Consider the following 23,299-nt stretch of genomic DNA (forward strand, 5'->3'; position numbering starts at 1 on the left):
TGCCCGCCATTATAAACATATTTACCTATCTAAAATGTGAGCGGCATTAGGCATAGTGGCCTGCTATTATAATGGAAACTTACCAACTCAGTGTGACTAACATTAAGATAACAGCAGAACTCAATTTTGACTGGCAGTAACGATACTGGAAAGTAGGATAAGGTTGACTTGCAGACAAGCCCCTGGAAGTAGTGGAGACGTTCAAATACCTGGAGAGTGAATTAATAGAGAATGCTTGACTGGATACTGAGATTAGTAAGAGGATTCAAGCCGGAAGCTCTTTCTATCATTGTGTAAGAAACATGTTATGGGACAAACATGTGCCAATGGAAGCAAAGGAAACTATGTTCAAGATTTATTATGCACCCATAACAACTTACGGAGCAGAAACTTGGACAATGACGAAGAAGGGTGAGAGTCAAATACAGGCAGCCGAAATGAAGTTCTTGAGGCATATGATACAGAAGAGTAAAAGAGACAAATTAAGGAATGAAAAAATCCGGGAAGAAACTGGAGCAGAAAAAATGACTAATAGAATAGAGAAGAGCCGACTAAGATGAAATGAAATGGCGTATGGCTTTTTTAGTGCCGGTCCGAGGACATGTTCGGCTCGCCAGGTGCAGGTCTTTTGATTTGATGCCTGTAGGCGACCTGCGAGTCGTGATGAGGATGAAATGATGATGAAGACAACACATACACCTTGCCCCCGTGCCAGAGAAATCGACCAATGATGGTTAAAATTCCCGACCCTGCCGGGAATCAAACCCGGAACCTCTGTGACCAAAGGACAGCAAGCTAACCATTTAGCCATGTAGCTGGACGCCGACCAAGATGATTTGGGCACATAAAGCGAATGAGTGATGAAAGACTGCCAAGAAAGGTGATGGAAATACAAATGCAAGGAAAGAGAGGCCATGGTGCTCGCTCAGGCTGACCCGCTGTTAGGAGAGTGGGTTGCGATCTGTTCAACTGTGCTTGTGAACAGCAAGTCAGCGTGAGCTGGTACAAACCGAACCCCTTCAATGCACGTTTTCATAAGCCAAGGCCATACCATCACCATTCTACATGAACAATAGTCGACGACAGTTACGACTGCATCAGCAAGTGATCCATAATGAAGGATGTTCCCCCAGCTCTTCTGCCAACTTAAACCTACTAATAAGTTTATCCATCTATCCTAAAACACTGCAGGAACATATAAACTAAACCAGGAAGTTCTAAATATTTTCAATGTCAAACATATTCTCATTTCAGCTATGTCTTATATCAGGTTGTTTAAATCAGTGCCGACAATCAAGTTCCGTGTTCCACAAACACACGGTAATAATTCTAAATGAGACCCAAGACCTTTCTGTAATTTAAACCTAAAAATTTCATTTTTGTCCGTATTGAACTGTAATACTAAGCATCTCAAGCCAATGTATAATTTCAGCTGATTGCCAAACATTTCTTGTGATTGTGTAGTCATAATGGTTAACAAGTTTTGTTTTTGTTTGTTCACATATTCCAGCTGAGTGTGGCAAGACCGCCTGATGGGTCTGTGCCGAGTTGCACGGACATACGACAGCATTTTTACTCATATCCAAAAACGTTAAAGTGCCATGTGTTTCATGTCTGTACATAAACTTTCAATCAATGTGTATATTCTCAACTACGATAGTGCATTTGTTTCCAATAGATTGTAGCAGGACCAACGGTTCTATTCTGATTCCACGAACACATGACAAATTTTTTGAAACCAAACCAAGAACTTTTAGATGCCAAGTGCTTTGTCTTTGTACATTTAATGTATATATGTTTCAACTAGTTTAATCAGTTGGAGGCAAGACTGTCAAGCCCAGGAACATACTTGAAATGCCAATTGTTTCATATCATTGTAAGTGTCTCATATCGTAAGTGTGTTTTCAACCAATGCAAGAAATTCCAGTATTTCCGTGTCTATGAACACGTGACAGTCTAGACCAGAACCATGTCCTTGTACATTTTTTTCAAGGTGTGTGTATTTTATCCAGTTTTTTAAGATAGAAACAGAACTGTCTAGTCCAGGAACGCTCTTAGAGAGCCAACGTTTCATATCATTATGAGTGTCCGTGTCACGTGTTCAACAATGCATGTGTTTGCAGTGTTACGTGTTCCATGAACACAGGACAGTTTAGGCCAGAACTAGGAACATATTAAGTTCCAAGTGCTGCTTGCCATGTATGCGTTGCATTTCAAAGTAATGTCTTGCAACCCACTGATGTTTTTCCAGGCTATCACCTTTAAATTTTCTTATAATGATAATTGTTATCAGATTCCCCCTGAATTAATTTTCAAACAGGAACTGATGATGACTCCAAGGGAGTCGAAACCGGTCTTCTTATAATTTAATGTATTTTACAACGTGTTGAATGGTGGAACATCCCTCAAACTCTGTCTTATTAGTTGAACGTCAACATGGAAATGAAGATCATAACCTACGAAAGACACACACAATTTAAAAAATTGTATTCACTGCATGTACAGTAATTTACTTCGATATCCGCATACAATGTAGAATACCGTAGTGAAGCACAGGTACATTTGCCAGTAAATAAATACATGGAAATAAATAAATCTATCTCAGCTGTTTCTTTCTTTCTTGCGAACCGGCCAAACTTAGGACCACGCCAATACCACTTCTCTTCCTTCTTATCATCCCTTCTTCCTTCCTCTTTATCCACAGTGCCTTCATTCTTTTAGAATGTTGCGCTCTTCTCTCTTCAGTCCATCTTCCCCTTCTGCGCTTTTTCTTTTCTTCAACAAGAACTTTTATGTTGGTTATGTTGCTGTTATTAATGATATTTTTTTTTTCAAAGGTATATTCTGTTATAAGTGAAATGCTTTCTTTTAAAAAGTAGTATGTTCTAGTATTTGTTAATCTTGCATTAATTTTGACAAACTGGAAAACTTCAAGATTATATATTAATTAGATAAAAACGTAGAAGATATCCAGGTACATGAAATATGGTTAGTGAACACAAGTCTTTGTGTTTCTCTGTAACTAACCAAATAATAAAACATTTCAATAGGATATCAACTGCCACAAACTTTGTAAATTATCTATATTAATTTCTTGAGTGTCAAATATAAAAGTCATCACTACTGCAGATATTATTCCCACGTAATATATCTTAAGGAAATATAGTATATATGTTCAAATATCGTAAAAAGTGATGTAATTTTTCTGTAAGATATGAATGCATTTTCTCTTGAGAAGTTACCTACTCTGGTCTGTTATGTATTAAAACCTGATCATTTTGAGGCTTATATTAGTTCTCATCTCTAATTGTTTAATGATGCAATAATTCAGGTAGCTATTGAGTAGAGATAATGAAGAACCTGACTTTGTTATTAAACATTAAGGAGTTAAAATTATTAACATTTTGATGAAAACTAAATAGCATCATAAAGGCATTCTCACTGTTCAATTCTAGTCCTTGTTGTACTGTATTCTCAAAAGAGAAATGCAGTATTCACTCCAGGGTGAATTCTTGGTGGGAGGTATATGACTCCACTATAAGAATTTTTTCTTCTTAATTATTTACCGACTACCTCATTTCTGAGGTGAGCAGTCAAGCCTTGTGATGAATGTTACAACACTTGTCGTCCCAAATTCACCGATTTCTCATAGCTTCAGCAACAATATCCACGTAATACTGACTAAATACAGCCCGATTGTGAGAGACCAATCGCAGGAATTGCCCTGTGATATAAGTGAGTTCCTCTTGCAGAGATGAAAGACCTGGTGGTATCTGCACAGGAGCAGCCGTGGGGGATGTTATGGTCTGCTTCAGAAATTCGCAAATGCGGACACCTGGAATGATACCGGACAAATTAACACACATAATAAATTTTAAAAGAAATGAAGTAACAGTTGGTCAATACTTTCATTAATATAAGATTATAAGAGATATGGCAACATATCTTTATATATAAAGTAAGAGTTATGTCTGTACATTGCTCAAAATTTAAAAAGAATGGTATATCTGTATCAATCATGTCCACAGTAAAAAAGGAAATGCACTTTTTAATTTTCCATCATCTCTGCATGTATGTATATATGTATGTATGTGTGCGCATCACGAGGAAATGACTGAAGAGAATTAAACCCATTAATTCCCAACCTATGAAAAAAATATTATGAAAATATTTATTTCCCCACACATTTATATTTTAATGAAGGCAAATGATCAGCTAAAAATAATTAAAACCATAGAAACATCAACATGTCCCTAAATGGGAACAAAGGGACAATACCAATGTATGTGCTTACATGTGGTACTCTGATAAACAATGAATGCGCAGCAAGGCTTCACACTGAACGCACTGCATTGTGGTGTTGCTCTTGCACAGTTTAGATCATCCCTGGCATCCTGCTGAGATCAAATGATGTCCAGGCCCTTTCTTGGGTGTGAAGGGAAGGGAACCACTGGGCCCAGCTTAGGCCAATTTCACTGTAAGTGAACATGCAACTAACAACATGCCTTCTGAATTGAAGCTGACCCATCTCCATGTTAGGTTCAAGAGTGGTACAGATTCTCCGTGCTGCTACACTCAAAATATTGAGCATGTTTATGAGAATAGGCCAGTAACATTTTTGGAAGTCATTACTGGCTTGTATTGAGACACAAACTTATCAACCAAGTCCACGTCACCCATGTGCTTATTGTACTTGTTTATTAGGCGAGGCTGTTCAGTGCGAATGTATTTCTTTTTACCATGGCTGTATCTCTTGGCTTAATTAGTTGGGTAGAGTGTATCATACTGCAGTTTGTCGCTAGACAAATCACCTGGTATTTCTACAACAATATCGAAAACAATGACAATGATTATGATGATGATCACTACTCACTATGGCAATTAGTGTTCCCACATTAGATAGAGCTCATATGAAGGAATGCTGTTAAAAAAAAAATGACTATCATCCCGACTTTCTTTGTCTAACTAAATACATAACGCCACTCACAACGAAGATGGATTTGATATCCTTTGTTCCAACTGTTCCCAACTGGGAACAATAAATATTTAACCATTCCTACTGATCCATCTACAACTTTGTGGCACTTAAGTTTAAACCTATTTATAGAAAAGACTATGTAGGACTAAACTAACCTAATATCAACTATATAAAATGTAATTATTTTGCTTTTAAGTTGAAAATACAGCAGAATGAGAAAAATGATTAACATTTGAGATTTCATTCCACTACTTCTGGTTGTCAGGAAAGCGGGAATAATCCCACCACGAGTTGACCGCAACCTTTCTCACCATTTGAGAATCATACTCGAAGTCGCTCACTTTTCAATTTTTCCCTAATGGGAACAATGGGAGCTAATGGGTATGAAAATTGGTATCTAAAGTCAGGGAATGAGGCACTAGAAACTAGGGTACAAATAAATTTATTCATGCTGAGTGAAATGGTAGTTTAGGAGAAGGCCTAAAATTTAATGTTATTATCGATAAATACTACATAGCTAAAGTTCATATAGAGAAATGAATTTCATTTTATGGGCCTGTATTGAACTTTGATCAAATCAAATTAATTTCTTTTTTGGTATTTGCTTTTTTTTTTTTTTTTTTTTTTGCGTCGCACCGACGCAGATAGGTCTTATGGCGACGATGGGACAGGAAAAGGCCTAGGAATGGGAAGGAAGCAGCCGTGGCGTTGATTAAGGTACAGCCCAGCATTTGCCTGGTGTAAAAATGGGAAACCACGGAAAACCATCTTTAGGGCTGCCGGCAGTGGGATTCGATCCACTGTCTCCCGGATGCAAGCTCACAGCTGCGTGGCCCTAACCGCACGGCCAACTCACCCGGTCCAAATTAAAATAACAGGCGAGTTATTCCACCTTTTTAATACAAATTAAATATTGTTTATTAAACAAACATTTAATGGGACTAGTTTCGACCTATTGAAACACAGTGGTTTTAAAGATGGTCTTAAAACATAAAAGTTTGATACTATGAAAAATTGTTTTTAGAATTTCCTGAAACCACTTTTGTTGTAAGAAATTAGTTCACTTAACTGTAGGAATATACGAGAAGAAGAAGTCTTATAATATTCTTTGTAGTATTCAAGAGCGTAGGTACAAATCATAATTCACAGTCTTGATAAGATGTGGAAATGGGCATCTATGCATAGTGTTGTTGTGATTGAGGAGAAGAAGTCTTTTGATATTCTTCTTATCACTGCGAAGCGTAGATACACTTTAAAATCATTCACAATCTTGATGAGATGTAGAATTGAGTATATATAGTATTGCCTTAGTTAAAATGTGAGATGAACAAATATTTTGTAATCTATAATCTTCATTTCCGTATTGACGAATTACACAATTAAAAATAGGAAAGAATTTCCACCAATCAATAATTGTTTATTGCTTATATTAAGCTACAGGACTGGTTTCGACCCCATATACAAGGTCATCTTCAGCTGAACCATGAATACATATTTATATGATGAAGCTTTGATTAAATTGCATTGTCAAAGGAATGTCATATGATGATGTGCATTTAGTCATCATATAAATATGTATTCATGGTTCAGCTGAAGATGACCTTGTATATGGGGTCGAAACCAGTCCTGTAGCTTAATATAAGCAATAAACAATTATTGATTGGTGGAAATTCTTTCCTATTTTTAATTGTGAACAAATATTTGTTCGAAAAGATATCAAAAGACTTCTCCTCAACCACAACAACACTATGCATATATGCCCATTTCCACATCTCATAAGATTATGAATTTTGATTTGTACCTACGCTCTTGAATACTATGAAGATTATTATGACTTCTTCTCGTATATTCCTACAAGTAAGTGAACTAATTTCTTACAACAAAAGTGTTTTAAGGAAATTCTAAAAAATTTTCATAGTGTCAAACTTCTATGTTTTAAGATGTGATTGCAGTTAAGTCGTAGTTCGTGAACCATGGGCAATGGCTGAATGGCCTAGTAAGTGGTCCTGAGGGTCAGGATACCAGTTGCTACGGAATGGGAGTGGGCATCCCGGACATATTCTGAGTCACGGCCTTCCTTGTGCTCAGGTGGCTAGGGCTATACAATTCACCGGGGTCCCTAACCCGTTAGAGGAGAGATCCTCACTTGGACTATGTTTAACTAGGGCAGTATCCTGCTTCATGATTATACCGAGCTCAGAACATTTTAAGCAAGCCTCGGACCTATGAGAGTAACGGAGTCCCACCCCCAATTGACAGGAAACAACTTTCCTTGGAAACAACTTGGCGAAAATGGAATATGATGGGGGGCTATCAATATTAATGGGGCTTATGGAAGAAAGAAAGTAGAACTGGCTGAGTCAGCTAAGAGGATGCCTCTGGATGTGCTAGGAGTAAGTGATATTCGTGTAAGGGGAGATAACGAGGAAGAGATAGGAGATTATAAAGTGTACTTGACAGGTGTTACAAAGGAAAGGGCAGAGTCTGGGGTAGGGCTCTTTATCAGGAATACTATTGCACACAACATAGTTTCTGTTAGCCACGTAAACGAGCGTTGAAGTGGGTAGATTTGGCATTTGGAGGAACTAGGACGAGAACTGTCTCAGTGTATTCACCATGTGAGGGTGCAGATGAGGATGAAATTGATAAGTTTTATGAAGCATTGAGTGACATCGTAGTCCGGGTCAAGAGCAAGGATAGGATAGTACTAACGGGCGATTTCAATGCGAGAGTTGGGAATAGAACTGAAGGATACGAAAGGGTGATTGGTAAATGTGGGGAAGATATGGAAGCTAATGGGAATGGGAAGCATTTGCTGGACTTCTCAGCTACTATGGATTTAGCAGTTACGAATACATTCTTCAAACATAAGGCTATTCACAGCTACACATGGGAGGCTAGGGGTACCAGATCCATAATATACTGTATCTTAACCGACTTTGAATTCAGGAAATCTGTTAGAAATGTACGAGTTTTCCAGGGATTTCTCGATGATACAGACCACTATCTGATCTGTAGTGAACTAAGTATATCTAGGCCTAGGGTAGAGAAAGTGAAATCTGTCTGCAAACGAATAAGGGTACAAAATCTCCAGGGCGAGGAAATTAGACAGAAGTACATGGATATGATTAGTGAGAAGTTTCGAACAGTAGACAGTAAGCAGGTTCAGGATATAGAAAGTGAATGGGTGGCATACAGGGATACTGTAGTAGAAACAGCAAGGGAATGCCTAGGAACAACTGTGTGTAAAGATGGGAAAAGGCAAACTTCTTGGTGGAATGATGAAGTGAGAGCAGCCTGTAAACGTAAAAAGAAGGCTTATCAGAAACGGCTCCAAACAAGGGCCGAGGCAGACAGGGATTTATACGTAGATGAAAGAAACAGAGCGATATAAATAGTTGTTGAATCCAAAAAGAAGTCGTGGAAAGATTTTGGTAATAACCTGGAAAGGCTAGGTCAAGCAGCAGGGAAACCTTTCTGGACAGTAATAAAGAATCTTAGGAAGGGAGGGATAAAGGAAATGAACAGTGTTTTGAGTAATTCAGGTGAACTCATAATAGATCCCAGGGAATCACTGGAGAGGTGGAGGGAATATTTTGAACATCTTCTCAATGTAAAAGGAAATCTTTCTGGTGGTGTTGCAGACATCCAAGCTCATGGGGAGGAGGAAAATGATGTTGGTGAAATTACGCTTGAGGAAGTGGAGAGGATAGTAAAAAAAACTCCATTGTCATAAGGCAGCAGGAATAGATGAAATTAGACCTGAAATGGTGAAGTATAGTGGGAAGGCAGGGATGAAATGGCTTCATAGAGTAGTAAAATTAGCGTGGAGTGTTAGTAAGGTACCTTCAGATTGGACAAAATCAGTAATTGCACCTATCTATAAGCAAGGGAACAGGAAGGATTGCAGCAACTATCGAGGTATCTCATTGATTAGTATACCAGGCAAAGTATTCACTGGCATCTTGGAAGGGAGGGTGTGATCAGTCGCTGAGAGGAAGTTGGATGAAAACCAGTGTGGTCTCAGACCACAGAGAGGCTGTCAGGATCAGATTTTCAGTATGTGCCAGATAAATGAAAAATGCTACAAGAGAAATAGGCAGTTGTGTTTAAGTTTTGTAGATCTAGAGAAAGCATATGATAGGGTACCGAGGGGAAAAGATGTTCGCTATACTGGGGGACTATGGCATTAAAGGTAGATTATTAAAATCAATCAAAGGCATTTATGTTGACAATTGGGCTTCGGTGAGAATTGATGGTAGAATGAGTTCTTGGTTCAGGGTACTTACAGGGGTTAGACAAGGCTGTAATATTTCACCTTTGCTGTTCATAGCTTACATGGATCATCTGCTGAAAGGTACAAAGTGGCAGGGAGGGATTCAGTTAGGTGGAAATATAGTAAGCAGTCTGGCCTATGCTGACGACTTGGTCTTAATGGCAGATTGTGCCGAAAGCCTGCAGTCTAATATCTTGGAACTTGAAAATAGCTGCAATGAGTATGGTATGGTAATCAGCCTCTCGAAGACTAAATTGATGTCAGAAGGTAAGAAATTCAACAGAATTGAATGTTAGATTGGTGATACAAAGCTAGAACAGGTCGATAATTTCAAGTATTTAGGTTGTGTGTTCTGCCAGGATAGTAATATAGTAAGTGAGATTGAATCAAGGTGTCGTAAAGCTAATGCAATGAGCTCGCAGTTGCGATCAACAGTATTCTGTAAGAAGGAAGTCAGCTCCCAGACAAAACTATCTTTACATCAGTCTGTTTTCAGACCAACTTTGCTTTACGGGAGCGAAAGCTGGGTGGACTCAGGATATCTTATTCATAAGTTAGAAGTAACAGATATGAAAGTAGCAAGAATGATCGCTGGTACAAACAGGTGGGAACAATGGCAGGAGGGTAGTCACAATGAGGAGATAAAGGCTAATTAAGGAATGAACTCGATGGATGAAGCTGTACGCATAAACCAGCTTCGGTGGTGGGGTCATGTGAGGCAAATGGAGGAGGATAGGTTACCTAGGAGAACAATGGGCTCTGCTATGGAGGGTAAGAGAAGTAGAGGTAGACCAAGGTGATGATGGTTAGACTCAGTTTCTAACGATTTAAAGATAAGAGGTATAGAACTAAATGAGGCCACAACACTAGTTGCAAATCGAGGATTGTGGCGATGTTTAGTAATTTCACGGAGGCTTGCAGACTGAACGCTGAAAGGTATAACAGTCTATAATGAAAATGTATGTATGTATGTATGTATGTATGTATGCATGCATTAATTTTAACGATTTCAAATTTCTGAAGTGCAATTAATGTTCTTGGTTCACACATAATACAAATTCATTGTTCAAACGAAAGCAGAGTCATTTCTTCGGCATTACTTTTTTTTCAAACTGCGTGGTCTGTCTGTAACCACTGTGCTGTAATGAGACAACACGTGTTCGCTATCTACATTGTTCGTTGGGAGTCCGCAACAACTCAAGACAGTAATTAGCAAATATGCTGAACTCTGTCTGAACTGCAGTTAATGCAAGTATGACATCACATTTTTCACTTTCTCTCATCTGTGTTTGAATTGCATGTTTCAGAGAACAGTAACCAGTATCGTTTCGTGAGACATCTGTTACTCCAAACAATTTCTCAAGCTCATCTAATTTATCAGTGTTATTCAAACTTTTTTTTTTTTTGATAAAAAGCTTAGAAATTAACACAAAATGCTTGCACTGTGAAGAACGAGCAGCTTTGACAAATGTCTCTCTACATGGACCCTGCTGCAGAAGAGTGAGCTTAATCAAAGCATCATTAGTTGCTGCAGAAAAATTTCCCTCACAACAAATGAAGGTAAAACTGGCATCAAGGTTATGCTGTTTGAGGTAAAGTAGATGAGATGTAGGATACAGAGACCCTTCAAGTTCAGTAAGGAGGTCAACCAATCCAGCTGCATGATCTGTGACAAAAACCATGTGGAATTGAAGCCTATTCACTTCTCGGTCACTCAGATCAGTCAGGCACTTAATACCACAGTAGTTGATGTCTTTCATGTCACACATCTTGAAAAATGTAACAACATTAGTAAAGTAAGCACTCAAATAGAAGACAGCCTGAAACCAGCTACTCCATCGGGTTATGACAGGTGCAGGAAAAAGCTTTGCTTTCTTTGAAACACCATACTTTCATGTTAAGAATTGTAAATAATTATATTTTCTCTTTCCTGTGTTCAAAAATGCAGACTTTACCATCACAACCATGATTTAACTCTGTCATCACTGCGACCCAACTATTGCCAACAAAGCTGATCTTATGTGCCCAGCACTGTACATGCATTAAATGATCCCCTACGACCATACTTAATGTTTCATAACACCGGGTCATGTACGGGGCACTGTCACTAACAAACACTTTAACAGCATCATATGGTACACTATAACTGCGCAGAGCCTCTAAAACAGCACGAGAGCAGTTTGTAGCATTCTGCATCAAGATAGTTCACAGAAACAACGTGCAGCTCTCTTTTCGATCCGGCTGGGACTTGAAATGTGATGATAAAAACACAACGGCCCATTCTATCTGTAGTTTCATCACAGGGTATGTTGATGTTCTTTAACACTAGAGCCTCTGCTGTTCTGTTATGGTGGTCAGATGCAATTTCTTTTTTTTTTTTTTTTGCTAGGGGCTTTACGTCGCACTGACACAGATAGGTCTTATGGCGACGATGCGATAGGAAAGGCCTTGGAGTTGAAAGGAAGCAGCCGTGGCCTTAATTAAGGTACAGCCCCAGCATTTGCCTGGTGTGAAAATGGGAAACCACGGAAAACCATCTTCAGGTCTGCCGACAGTGGGATTCGAACCCACGATCTCCTGGATGCAAGCTCACAGCCACGCGCCTCTACGCGCACGGCCAACTCGCCCGGCGATGCAATTTCTAGAAAGGAAGAAAGACCTCAAATTATAACAAAATAATTTAAAATTAATGGATCAATTGAATACGGGTAAGAGTTTGATATGGAAATCGCACTCAAATTCGGTACCCTTCAATTTTGCGCGTGGTTTCGATGTCGTAATACCTAAACCATACCCGATCAATGAAATCGAAACTTACCCAGTAAATATACTCCATGCAGAGTTCTCACACATGGCAGCTCCTCATTTGAAAACTCAGTAATCCTGGCTCTTTGCTATCCAGCTTTTCCAGAGATATATTTGCTTTGGCAAATACTTCAACTGTCTGTTTTGAGAAATTATCTCTGGAAATTTTACGTCAATTACAACTATCTAACTGTGTAAGCACAGTAGATTGCTTTCTTTGAGACGTACTTGAACCAGGGGTTAAACATTCATTGTTGCGCAGCTTACCCACATGTTTTTCAGATTTAACATGTTTCTCAATGCTATATTTCCCCCCCCACCCAACTCGGCAATTACAATACTTGCAAAACAGTCACTGAATCTGTGACATATAAACCATCCTTTGCATATTGCTAAGCCCTTTCGTGCGCAGTTTTTGTCGTGCGCCTCATAACGTAAACGATCACTTCACTTTCGACTTTTCACTAGTTTCAATTTTGAACAACAGGAAAACTACGCTGCGACTATCTCCTTATTTCCGTGACACTCGATTTACATTACGATAATAATCAATACAGATCTTATTCCCATTGTAAATATCGATTAAAGTCAGCAAGCAGCAATCGATCGGCTACTTTTCTTCACCAATCGGAACATTTGTTGTTTTTGAGGCATCAGGCCCTAGACTGGTTTGATGCAGCCCTCCATGCCACCCTATCCTGTGCTAACCTTTTCATTTCTACATAACTACTGAATCCTACATCTGCTCTAATCTGCTTGTCATATTCATACCTTGGTCTACCCCTGCCGTTCTTACCACCTACACTTCCTTCAAAAACCAACTGAACAAGTCCTGGGTGTCTTAAAATGTGTCCTATCATTCTCTCTCCTTCTCATCAAATTTAGCCAAATCAATCTCCTCTCGCCAATTCGATTCAGTATCTCTTCATTTGTGATTCGATCTATCCATCTACGCTTCAGCATTCTTCTGTAACACCACATTTCAAAAGCTTCTATTCTCTTTCTTTCTGAGCTAGTTATCGTCCATGTTTCACTTCCATACATTGCCATGCTCCACACGAAAGTCTTCAAAAACATCTTTCTAATTCCTATATCAATGTTTGAATTGAGAAAATTTCTTTTCTTAAGAAAGCTCTTCCTCGCTTGTGCTAATCTGCATATTATGTCCTCCTTACTCCTTCCATCGTTAGTTATTTTACTACCCAAGTAACAATATTCATCTACTTCCTTTAAGACTTCATTTCATAATTTAATATTTCCTGCATCACCTGCCTTCGTTCGACTGCACTCCATTACTTTTGTTTTGGACTTACTTATTTTCATCTTGTACTCCTTACCCAAGACTTCATCCATACCATTCAGCAGCTTCTCGAGATCTTCTGCAGTCTCAGATAAAATAACAATAACATCGGCAAATCTCAAGGTTCTGATTTTCTCTCCTTGCATTGTGATTCCCTTTCCAAATTGCTCTTTGATTTCCTTTACTGCCTGTTCTATGTAAACTTGAAAAGGAGGGGTGTCAAACTGCAGCCTTCCGTCACTCCTTTCTGGATTGCCGCTTCTTTTTCAAAACCCTCGATTCTTATCACTGCAGACTGATTTTTATACAGACTGTAGATAATTCGTTCTTGGTATCCTATCCCAATCACCTTCAGAATCTTAAATAGCTTGGTCCAATCAACATTATTGATTGCCTTTTCTAGATCTACGAATGCCATGTACGTGGGCTTGTCCTTCTTGATTCGATTCTCTAAGATCAGACGTAAAGTCAGGATTGCTTCACGTGTTCCTACATTTCTTCTGAAGCCAAACTGATCTTCTCACAACTAAGCTTCAACATGTTTTTCCATTCTTCTGTAAATAATACGTATTAAAATTTTGCAGGCATGAGATACTAAACGAATGGTGCGATAGTTTTCACACCTGTCAGCACAGGCTATCTTGAGAATAGGTATAACAACATTCTGCTGAAATTCAGATGTGACTTCTCCTCTCTCATACATCTTACACACTAAATGTAATAACCTTGCCATGCTGATTTCTTCTAAGGCAGTCAGTAATTCAGAGGGAATGTCATCAATTCCGGGCACCTTGTTCCTATTTAGGTCGCTCACAGCTCTGTCAAACTCTGACCTCAAAATTGGGTCTCCCATTTCATCAGCATCAACAGCCTCTTCTTGTTCCAGAACCAAATTATCTACATCTTCACCTTGATACAACTGTTGGATATGTTCCTGCCATCTTTCTGCTTTGTCTTCTTTCCTTAGAAGTGGCTTTCCATCTGATCTTAATATTCATACAACTAGATTTCCTTTCTCCAAAAGTTTCCTTGATTTTCCTATATGCAGCATCTACCTTTCCTAGGACCATACAACCTTCGACATCCTTGCACTTCTCCTTCAGCCAGTCATCCTTAGCTACCTTGCATTTTCTATCCACTTCATTCTTTAATCGCCTGTATTCTTTTCTGCCCTCTTCATTTCTAGCATTCTTGTATGTTCTTCGTTCATCAATCAGGTCTAGTATCTCCTGAGTTATCCACCGATTCTTAATTGATCTTTTCTTCCTTCATAATATTTCTTCAGCAGCCCTGTTGACTTCATTTTTCATGACTATCCACTCTACCTCTATTGTGTTTCCTTCAGTCTTTTCATTTAGTCCTTTTGCAACATGTTCCTTGAAACAATCCCTCACACTCTTTTCTTTCAACTTATCTAGATTTTACCTTTTTGCATTCTTTCTTCAATTTCTTCAGCTTCAGATGGCATTTCATGACCAACAAGGTGTGGTCAGAGTCCACGTCTGCTCCTGGGAAGGTTTTGCAATCCAACACCTGGTTTCTGAATCTCTGCCTAATCATAATGAAGTCTATTTGATACCTTCCAGTGTCTCCAGGTCTCGTCCATGTATAAAGCCGCCGTTTGTGGTGTTTGAACCAAGTATTGGCAAGGGCTAAATTATGATCAGTGCAGAATTCAACCAGCTGACTTCCTTTTTCGTTCCTTTGTCCTAATCCGAATTCTCCTACTGCATTACCTTCTCTTCCTTGGCCTACCACTGCATTCCAGTCTCCCATCACAATTAGATTCTCGTCACCTTTTACATATTGTATTATCTCTTCATATATTCTTTCGATTTCCTCATCATCCGCTGAGCTAGTAGGCATATAGACCTGCACTACTGTGGTGGGCATTAGTTTGGTGTCTATCTTGACGACATTAATTCCTTCTCTATGCTGGTCGTAGTAGCTTACCCGCTGCCCAATTTTCTTATTCATGATTAAACCAACTCCTGCACTTCCCGTTTGATTTTGTGTTGATAATTCCGTAGTCGTCTGACCAAAAGTCCTGTTCTTCCTGCAAACGTACTTCACTTATACCAACTACATCTAACTTTAGTCTATACGTCTCCCTTTTCAGATTCTCTAATCTAATCTCTAATCTAATCTAAGCTAAGCCATGTTGAGTATTATTACAAGGCCATATCAATCAATCATTCAGACTGCCACCCTTGCAACTTTCGAAAGGCTGCTAACCCTCTCTCGGAAGAGTTATGTATCATATTTTGAGTATTTTTGATGATTTTGCCAGTAAAACAGCACATTTTTGCAGAATTCACACCAAAATTGCATATTCATATTAATTTCGCATTTTGGGTCACAATTCGCATTTTGTCACACTTCTAATTATGTGAAGATTTTATCCCACATTAGAATTACCGTACGCTTGGATAAGATTTAAATAAGTTGCATTTATTGCTAATGCGACTTTTTCAGGTCCCTACTGATTGGTAAATGTGGGGAAGATATGGAAGGTAATGGGAATGGGAATCATCTGCTGGACTTTTGTGCTAGTATGGGTTTAGTAGTTACAAATACATTCTTCAAGCATTAGGCTATTCACCGTTACACATGGGAGGTAGGGGTACCAGATCCATAATAGACTATATCTTAACAGACTTCAAATTTAGAAAATCTGTTAGGAATATACAGGTTTCTCTGGGATTTTTCAATGAATCAGACCACTATATGATCTGTAGTGAACTAAGTATCTCTAGGCCTAGGATAGAGAAAGTGAAATCTGTCTGTAAACGAATAAGAATAGAAAATCTCCACGATGAGGAAATTAGGCAGAAGTGCATGGATATAATTAGTAGAAAGTTCCGAACAGTGGACAGTAAGCAGGATCAGGATATAGAAAGAGAATGGCAAGCAAGCAAGCAAGCAAGCAAGCAAGCAAGCAAGCAAGCAAGCAAGCAAGCAAGCCGTCTTTATTCGTGGCGAGGTTAGGGCTCAAGGCCCTCTCTTTTTTTTTGCTATTTGCTTTACGTCGCACCGACACATATGTCTTAAGGCGACGATGGGATAGGAAAGGCCTAGGAATGGGAAGGAAGCGGCCGTGGCCTTAATTAAGGTACAGCCTCGGCATTTGCCTGGTGTGAAAATGGGAAACCACGGAAAACCATCTTCAGGGCTGCCAACAGTGGGGCTCGAACCCACTATCTCCCGATTACTGGATACTGGCCACACTTAAGTGACAAGGCCCTCTCTTACACACAAACACAACATTTAAAATAATTAACATACATATCATTTTTTAAATACAAAAATCTTTTTAAAAATAATATAGCACTAATAGCAAATATGGAGATAGTAACAAAAGAAATAATTATAGAATGTTCAACATGACAATATAAATGAACATGATAATGATTTTAAAACTAACACTAGTAATAATAAAAGGAAATAAAGTAAAAGAACTATAGCAAATACATTTCTAATTTTTATGGAAATTAGATCATTCACACACTCATTCACACTACGCACTTCAAACAAGTCAGCTAGAGGTATTCAGCAAGTGATTTCGGCAATCCATCTTAAATCTCCTACAAGAACGTAAATTCCTAATGGTAGCAGGAAGGGTATTCCACAGCCTAGCAGCAGTGACTACAAAGGAGCGGTTGTTGGCCCTGGAGTGACCGAGAGATATTGTTAAACAGGAGGCAGATCATGTATCATGGTTATGATAGGAGGAGAAGTAATTTAAGTTTGATGAGAGATAATTCGGTAACTCCATACAGAAGGGATAACATGCGGAGACTGAGACACTCGTGAACACGAAGCCATGACAACTCAATGTGAAATGTGAGAATCATATCACAGCTTAAATATAAATCGAATACAGGTGTTTAAACTCCGTTTGAGCATCTTGTTACTGTATTGAGATATGTCCGTAAGTACAGCGTCGCAGTAATCTAGAATTGGTAAGATTAGGGATTTTACCAGTTGTATTTTAAGATGTTTTGGAAATATGGTAGAGTAGCGTTTGAGAGGAAAAAAGGGATTTCTGCAATTTACGGCATGCATTTGACACTTGTTCAGTCCAATTTAGTGTCTCAGTCATCATAACACGTAAGTTAATTACTGACGTACAATAGGGCATGACAGTATTATTTAATATAATTAATGCCTAGGAACAACTGTGTGTAAAGATGGGAAAAAGCTAATATCTTGGTGGAATGATGAAGTGAGAACAGCTTGTAAATGTAAAAAGAAGGCTTATCAGAAATGGCTCCAAACAAGGGCTGATGCAGACAGAGAATTGTACATAGATGAAAGAAACAGAGCAAAACAAATAGTTATTGAATCCAAAAAGAACTCTTGGGAGATACTAATAATAACCTGGAAAAGCTAGGTCAAGCAGCAGGGAAACCTTTCTGGACAGTAATAAAGAATCTTAGGAAGGGACGGAAAAAAGAAATGAACAGTGGAGGGAATATTTCGATAATCTTCTGAACATAAAAGGAAATCATCATGGTGGTGTCACGATCAACCAAGCTCATGGGGAGGAGGAAAATGATGTTGGTGAAATTCGCTTGAGGAAGTGGAAAGGATGGTAAATAAACACCATTGTCATAAAGCAGCAGGAATAGATGAAATTATACCTAAAATGGTGAAGTATAGTGGGAAGGCAGGGATGAAATGGCTTCATAGAATAATAAGATTAGCATGGAGTGGTGGTAAGGTACCTTTAGATTGGACAAAAGCAGTAATTACACTTATATATAAGCAAGAGAACAGGAAGGATTGCAACAACTATCGAGGTATCTCACTGATTAGTGTACCAGGCAAAGTATTCACTGGCATCTTGGAAGGGAGAGTGCGATCAGTCGTTGAGAGGAAGTTGGATGAAAACCAGTGTGGTTTTAGATCACAGAGAGGCTGTCAGGATCAAATTTTCAGAATGCGCCAGGTAATTGAGAAATGCTACGAGAGGAATAGGCAGTTGTGTTTATGTTTTGTAGATCTAGATAAAGCATATGACAGGGTACCGAGGGAAAAGATGTTCACCATACTGGGGGACTATGGAATTAAAGGTAGATTATTAAAATCAATCAAAGGAATTTATGTTGACAATTGGGCTTCGGAGAGAATTGATGGTAGAATGAGTTCTCGGTTCAGGGTACTTACAGGGGTTAGACAAGGCTGTACTCTTTCTCCTTTGCTGTTCATAGTTTACATGGATCATCTGCTGAAAGGTACAAAGTGGCAGGGAGGGATTCAGTAAGGTGGAAACATAGTAAGCAGTCTGGCCTATGCTGACAATTTGGTCTTAATGACAGATTGTGCTGAAAGCCTGCAGTCAAATATCTTGGAACTTGAAAATACGTGCAATGAGTATGGTATGAAAATTAGCCTTTCGAAGACTAAATTGATAATAATAATAATAATAATAATAATAATAATAATAATAATAATAATAATAATAATAATAATAATAATAATAATCGTATGGCCTCAGCTACCGTGTGCAGACATTTCAATTTGACGCCATCTGGCTGTCTACTCGTCAATTTCGACGTTCCGTTTTACTCTAGGCCACCACTAGATGGCAGACCGAGTAAACCGAAACTCTCTTGGGCGCCTATGGCTGAGATTTAATGAATTTTGTCGGGTAAACACCAAATGTGTCACCAGAGATCTTTTACATGCCGACATTGTACGACATGGAGTGTCGAATGGACTTTTTTCCGCCCTTCAAAAATCCGACTACTACTAAATTGATGTCAGTAGGTAAGAAATTCAACAGAATTGAATGTTAGATTGGTGATACAAAGCTAGAACAGGTCAATAATTTCAAGTATTTAGGTTGTGTGTTCTCCCAGGATAGTAATATAGTAAGTGAGATTGAATCAAGGTGCATTATAGCTAATGCAGCGAGCTCGCAGTTGCGATCAATAGTATTCTGTAAGAAGGAAGTCAGCTCCCGGACCTAATTATCTTTACTTCGGTCTGTTTTCAGACCAACTTTGCTTTATGGGAGTGAAAACTGGGTGGACTCAGGATATCTTATTCATAAGTTGGAATTAACAGACATGAAAGTAGCGAAAATGATTACTGGTACAAACAGGTGGGAACAATGGCAGGAGGGTACTCAGAATTATGAGATAAAGGCTAAGTTAGGAATGAACTTGATGGATATTTATATTATCTCATTTTTTAGGTTCAATATGGTTTATACCTTTTATTAGAACTTATGGGGTAACCTATTTACCTCTCAACACTTTCTATTCTACTTATTGCTCAAATACTCTTAATAACATTAGAATCAACAGTAGCAATTATTCTATTACTAACTCTCTTGAACCTTATATATTAGGAGTTAGGAATGAACTCGATGGATGAAGCTGTACACATAATCCGTCTTCGGTGGAAGGTAAGAGAAGTAGAGGGAGACCAAGACGACGATGCTTAGACTCAGTTTCTAACGATTTAAAGGTAAGAGGTATAGAACTAAATGAGGCCACAGGATTGTGGCGATGTTTAGTACATTCACAGAGGCTTGCAGACTGAACGCTGAAAGGCATAACGGTCTATAATGATGATGTATGTTTAAAACCACTGTGTTTCAAATACTCTGTTCTACACAAGATGACCTTTAAATAGGTCGAAACCAGTCCCATTAAATGTTTATTTAATAAACAATATTAAATTTGTATTGAAAAGGTGGAATAACTCATTATTTTAATTTGGTTTAAAGTTATACAGATTTAAATTTCCGATACTTTATTTTATACACGTTTACCATACCGACTATGATAACAGAAACAGAGATATTAATGAATTCTGATTTTTGTTGTTAAGTCCTTATCAACGCCAAACCACGAAAAATGGGTTCTACAGATGTTCGAGATAATGGATAATGAAATTTCTTAATGTTAATGCTAAAAAGCACAATCATTTTTCAGCTATGAATGAACACATGTCAGATTTCTAACATGAATTCACATCCACTGACAAGGATCTATTAATTCTCCATGGAGGAAATAAGGAAGTTCCTGAACATCTATGAAAATATTTTCATCCATTTTAGATCAAATTTAACCCCAATTTAAATGAAATTACTTAACAACCTAAAGTTCTTTTTGAGACATTATTAATTCTTCCTGATAAAACATGAAGTCACAATTTTTCCCATCATTTCATATACGTTCTCCCTCTTACGATGTCTTCTTCCCTCCTCCCTTGCCACGATCAACAGCTGAGCTCCTTGGCAATCTATCAGTTTCATGTTTCTGCTATGTACATAACTCTGCACGTGCTATATGATTGCTCCGTTAACGATGGTTACTATAGCTAGTAGGAAATAAAAACAAGAGATGGATTTTTTAAAATTATCTTTAAAAGGCATAAGGGAATAATTATTATGTATTATTTCTTTGGGGCCCTGAAACTTTTCTATGTAACCCCACTGCCTTTGTTAGCAAGACAGTGTTTACAGTACGCTACGTCTTCTGATGTGGGCTAAATGACACCACCTTGATAGTATCATCTGAAGAGGAATTAACAGAGCTGATCAAGAGAGTGGAGGAAAAAAAGCCTAGAAACTGGATTGCATTTAAATCAACAGAAAACCAAGGTCAAGACTGTCGATCGTAAGAACAGCAACAGTCCACATATCCAGCAAGTTGAGGAATGTGAAGTTGTTAATCAGTATGCATATCTAGGCTCCTGTCCGGCTCCATGGCTAAAGGGGTCCCGGGTTCGATTCCCTGCAGGGTTGGGATTTTTAACTATAAGTGGTTAATTTTCTGGCATGGGGGCTGGGTGTATGTGTCGTCTTCATCATCATTTCATCCTCATCAAGATGTGCAGGTCGCCTACGGGAGTCAAATCAAAAGATCTGCATCTGGCGAGCCGAACTTGTCCTTGGACACTCCCAGCACTAAAAGCCATATGCCATTTCATTTTTTTCTAGGCTCCTTATTGTCATATTCTGGTGGTTCCAAAGATTAAATAAAATGAAGGATCAAAACAGCAAAGGTGGCAATGAGCCGTGAGCCGTCTGCAAAAGATTTGGGGGGGAGAGAGAGAGAGAGAGAGAGAGAGAAAATAAAAGCTTGTTGAATCTCTAAGTCTTCCCGGTCTTCTTGTATGGCACAGAGACATGGACCATCCTACAGTGCAATCGTTGATGAATAGAAAGCTTCAAAAAGTGGTGCCAATGGAAAATGTTTAGGATTCCTTGGACAGTTTAATGCACAGACATGTCAATTCAAAACCAATCTGATATAAAATTTTGCCTCTCGTGCAAGGTCTCTCAGCGGATCCTACACTACTTTGGACATACAATGGGCTGACAAGGTAGTCTTCAAAAGTTGATGGTTGAGGGCAAAGTCCAAGGACCCAGACCACAAGCATGAGTACCAACACGTCGGATCAACATGGTGAAGGGTCTATTACTGAGCTCTCTTTGAGTAAACACACTGAAGGCTTTGGATAGAGAAGAATGTGGGAGTATAGTTCATCAGCTAGACGGCTTAATTATGATAGTCATGACACCTCAGTCATGAGGTAAAATGAACATGAAGAAAAGACCAAATTTGATAATTTCATTAAACCGTCTTGACCTCATGCTTGCTTTTGACTACAGGAAACTGACTTAGGTATGAGCAATGCTAGCAATATCCATTTCTTATGCAGCTAGTCCCTGTCATGAATGGCGTGGAAGTGACGCTCGTAGGGTCCGTTGATGTGTGTGTTTCAGTGGGCTTAGCAGACTGACGTGTAATAGCAACTTCTGGTTCAGTGAGGAAATAATAATATTACTGGCTTTACGCCCCACTAACTACTTTTACAGTTTTCGAAGACACTAAGGTGCAGGAATTTAATCCCGCAGGAGTTCTTTTAAGTGCCAGTAAATCTACAGACATGAGGCCGATGTATTTAAGCCTCTTCAAATACCACCGGACTGAGCCAGGATCAAACCTGCAAAGTAGGGGTCAGAAGTGCCTCAACCGTCTGAACCACTCAGCCTGGCTTGGCGAGGAAAGCATCAGGAAACGACCTCACTACTCATTTCCCTAGTACACCTCTTCAGCGATGCCCAGGCCATCTATGACAACTGATGGCAAAGCTGTTGAGGATCCAACCAGCCTTTGGGCCAAGTACTGAACATCCATACATGTGTACTGTACCAGTACCAATTTGTGGTCATGCCCAGTGACGGTCAAGTTTGAGCGAGTATTTTATCTACCTCCATAGTTGCTTTGCATAGAGAGCTGCACGTTCTGGTGAGAGCCATGATTGACCACCACCTGGCATTGCTGTTATAAAAAAAAACTTGCCTTTGTATATTTTAGCAAGCGGAAACCCATATTCTTTACTCAGACTGTGACAGAAGTAATGTGTGTGCTTTTATATTAAATATCAGTGTTAATTTAGTGGATGTAAATGGAAATATTCATGGGATGAGTTAACGTAGGTGTTTGTGACATGGTTCCCATTCTCATTATCGTGCCATTCTTCAAGGAGCTAACTTGAGTATTCTGTACGGCAGACTGACTTCTACAATTGAACTCAATATGAGCACACAATTTAGACTTATTTATTTTATTTATTTATTTATTTATTTATTCACGAAGCACAAGATACAGCTACACCGAGCAAATTTCACTTGTACTATCAACAGACTAATTAACAAATGTAAACTTTCATGATAAAATATAACAAACATAACAAAAGATAATAAGATCAGGTACACATCCCCCTGTCGCAAGAGGCAACTAAAATGAGCCCCAGAGGCTCTGAACTTTGGAGCGTGGGTTGGCGACCACGGGGCCCTTAGCTGAGTCCTGGGATTGCTTCCACTTACTTGTGTCAGGCTCCTAACACTCATCTATTCCATCCGATCTCCCTTGGTATTAGGTTTCCGAGGGCTAGGGAGTCTTTCATTTTCATA

At 38.8% G+C, this 23,299-nt stretch overlaps 1 protein-coding gene across 3 annotated transcripts in view; it reads right to left on the bottom strand.

Annotated features, from left to right (window-relative positions):
- Positions 1–2,475: 2,475 nt before the first annotated feature.
- LOC136866549 (T-complex protein 11-like protein 1) overlaps positions 2,476–23,299 on the bottom strand; it is a 286,302-nt gene continuing 265,478 nt past the window's right edge. For all 3 annotated transcript variants that reach the window (XM_067143620.2, XM_067143622.2, XM_067143619.2), the window contains exon 11: positions 2,476–3,835. In XM_067143620.2, coding sequence (XP_066999721.1) covers positions 3,636–3,835 — 200 coding nt within the window. In that variant the 3' untranslated portion in view covers positions 2,476–3,635. The remainder of the gene's footprint in view (positions 3,836–23,299) is intronic.

Source organism: Anabrus simplex, chromosome 3 (genome assembly GCF_040414725.1).
Source record: "Anabrus simplex isolate iqAnaSimp1 chromosome 3, ASM4041472v1, whole genome shotgun sequence".
Taxonomy (NCBI): domain Eukaryota; kingdom Metazoa; phylum Arthropoda; class Insecta; order Orthoptera; family Tettigoniidae; genus Anabrus; species Anabrus simplex.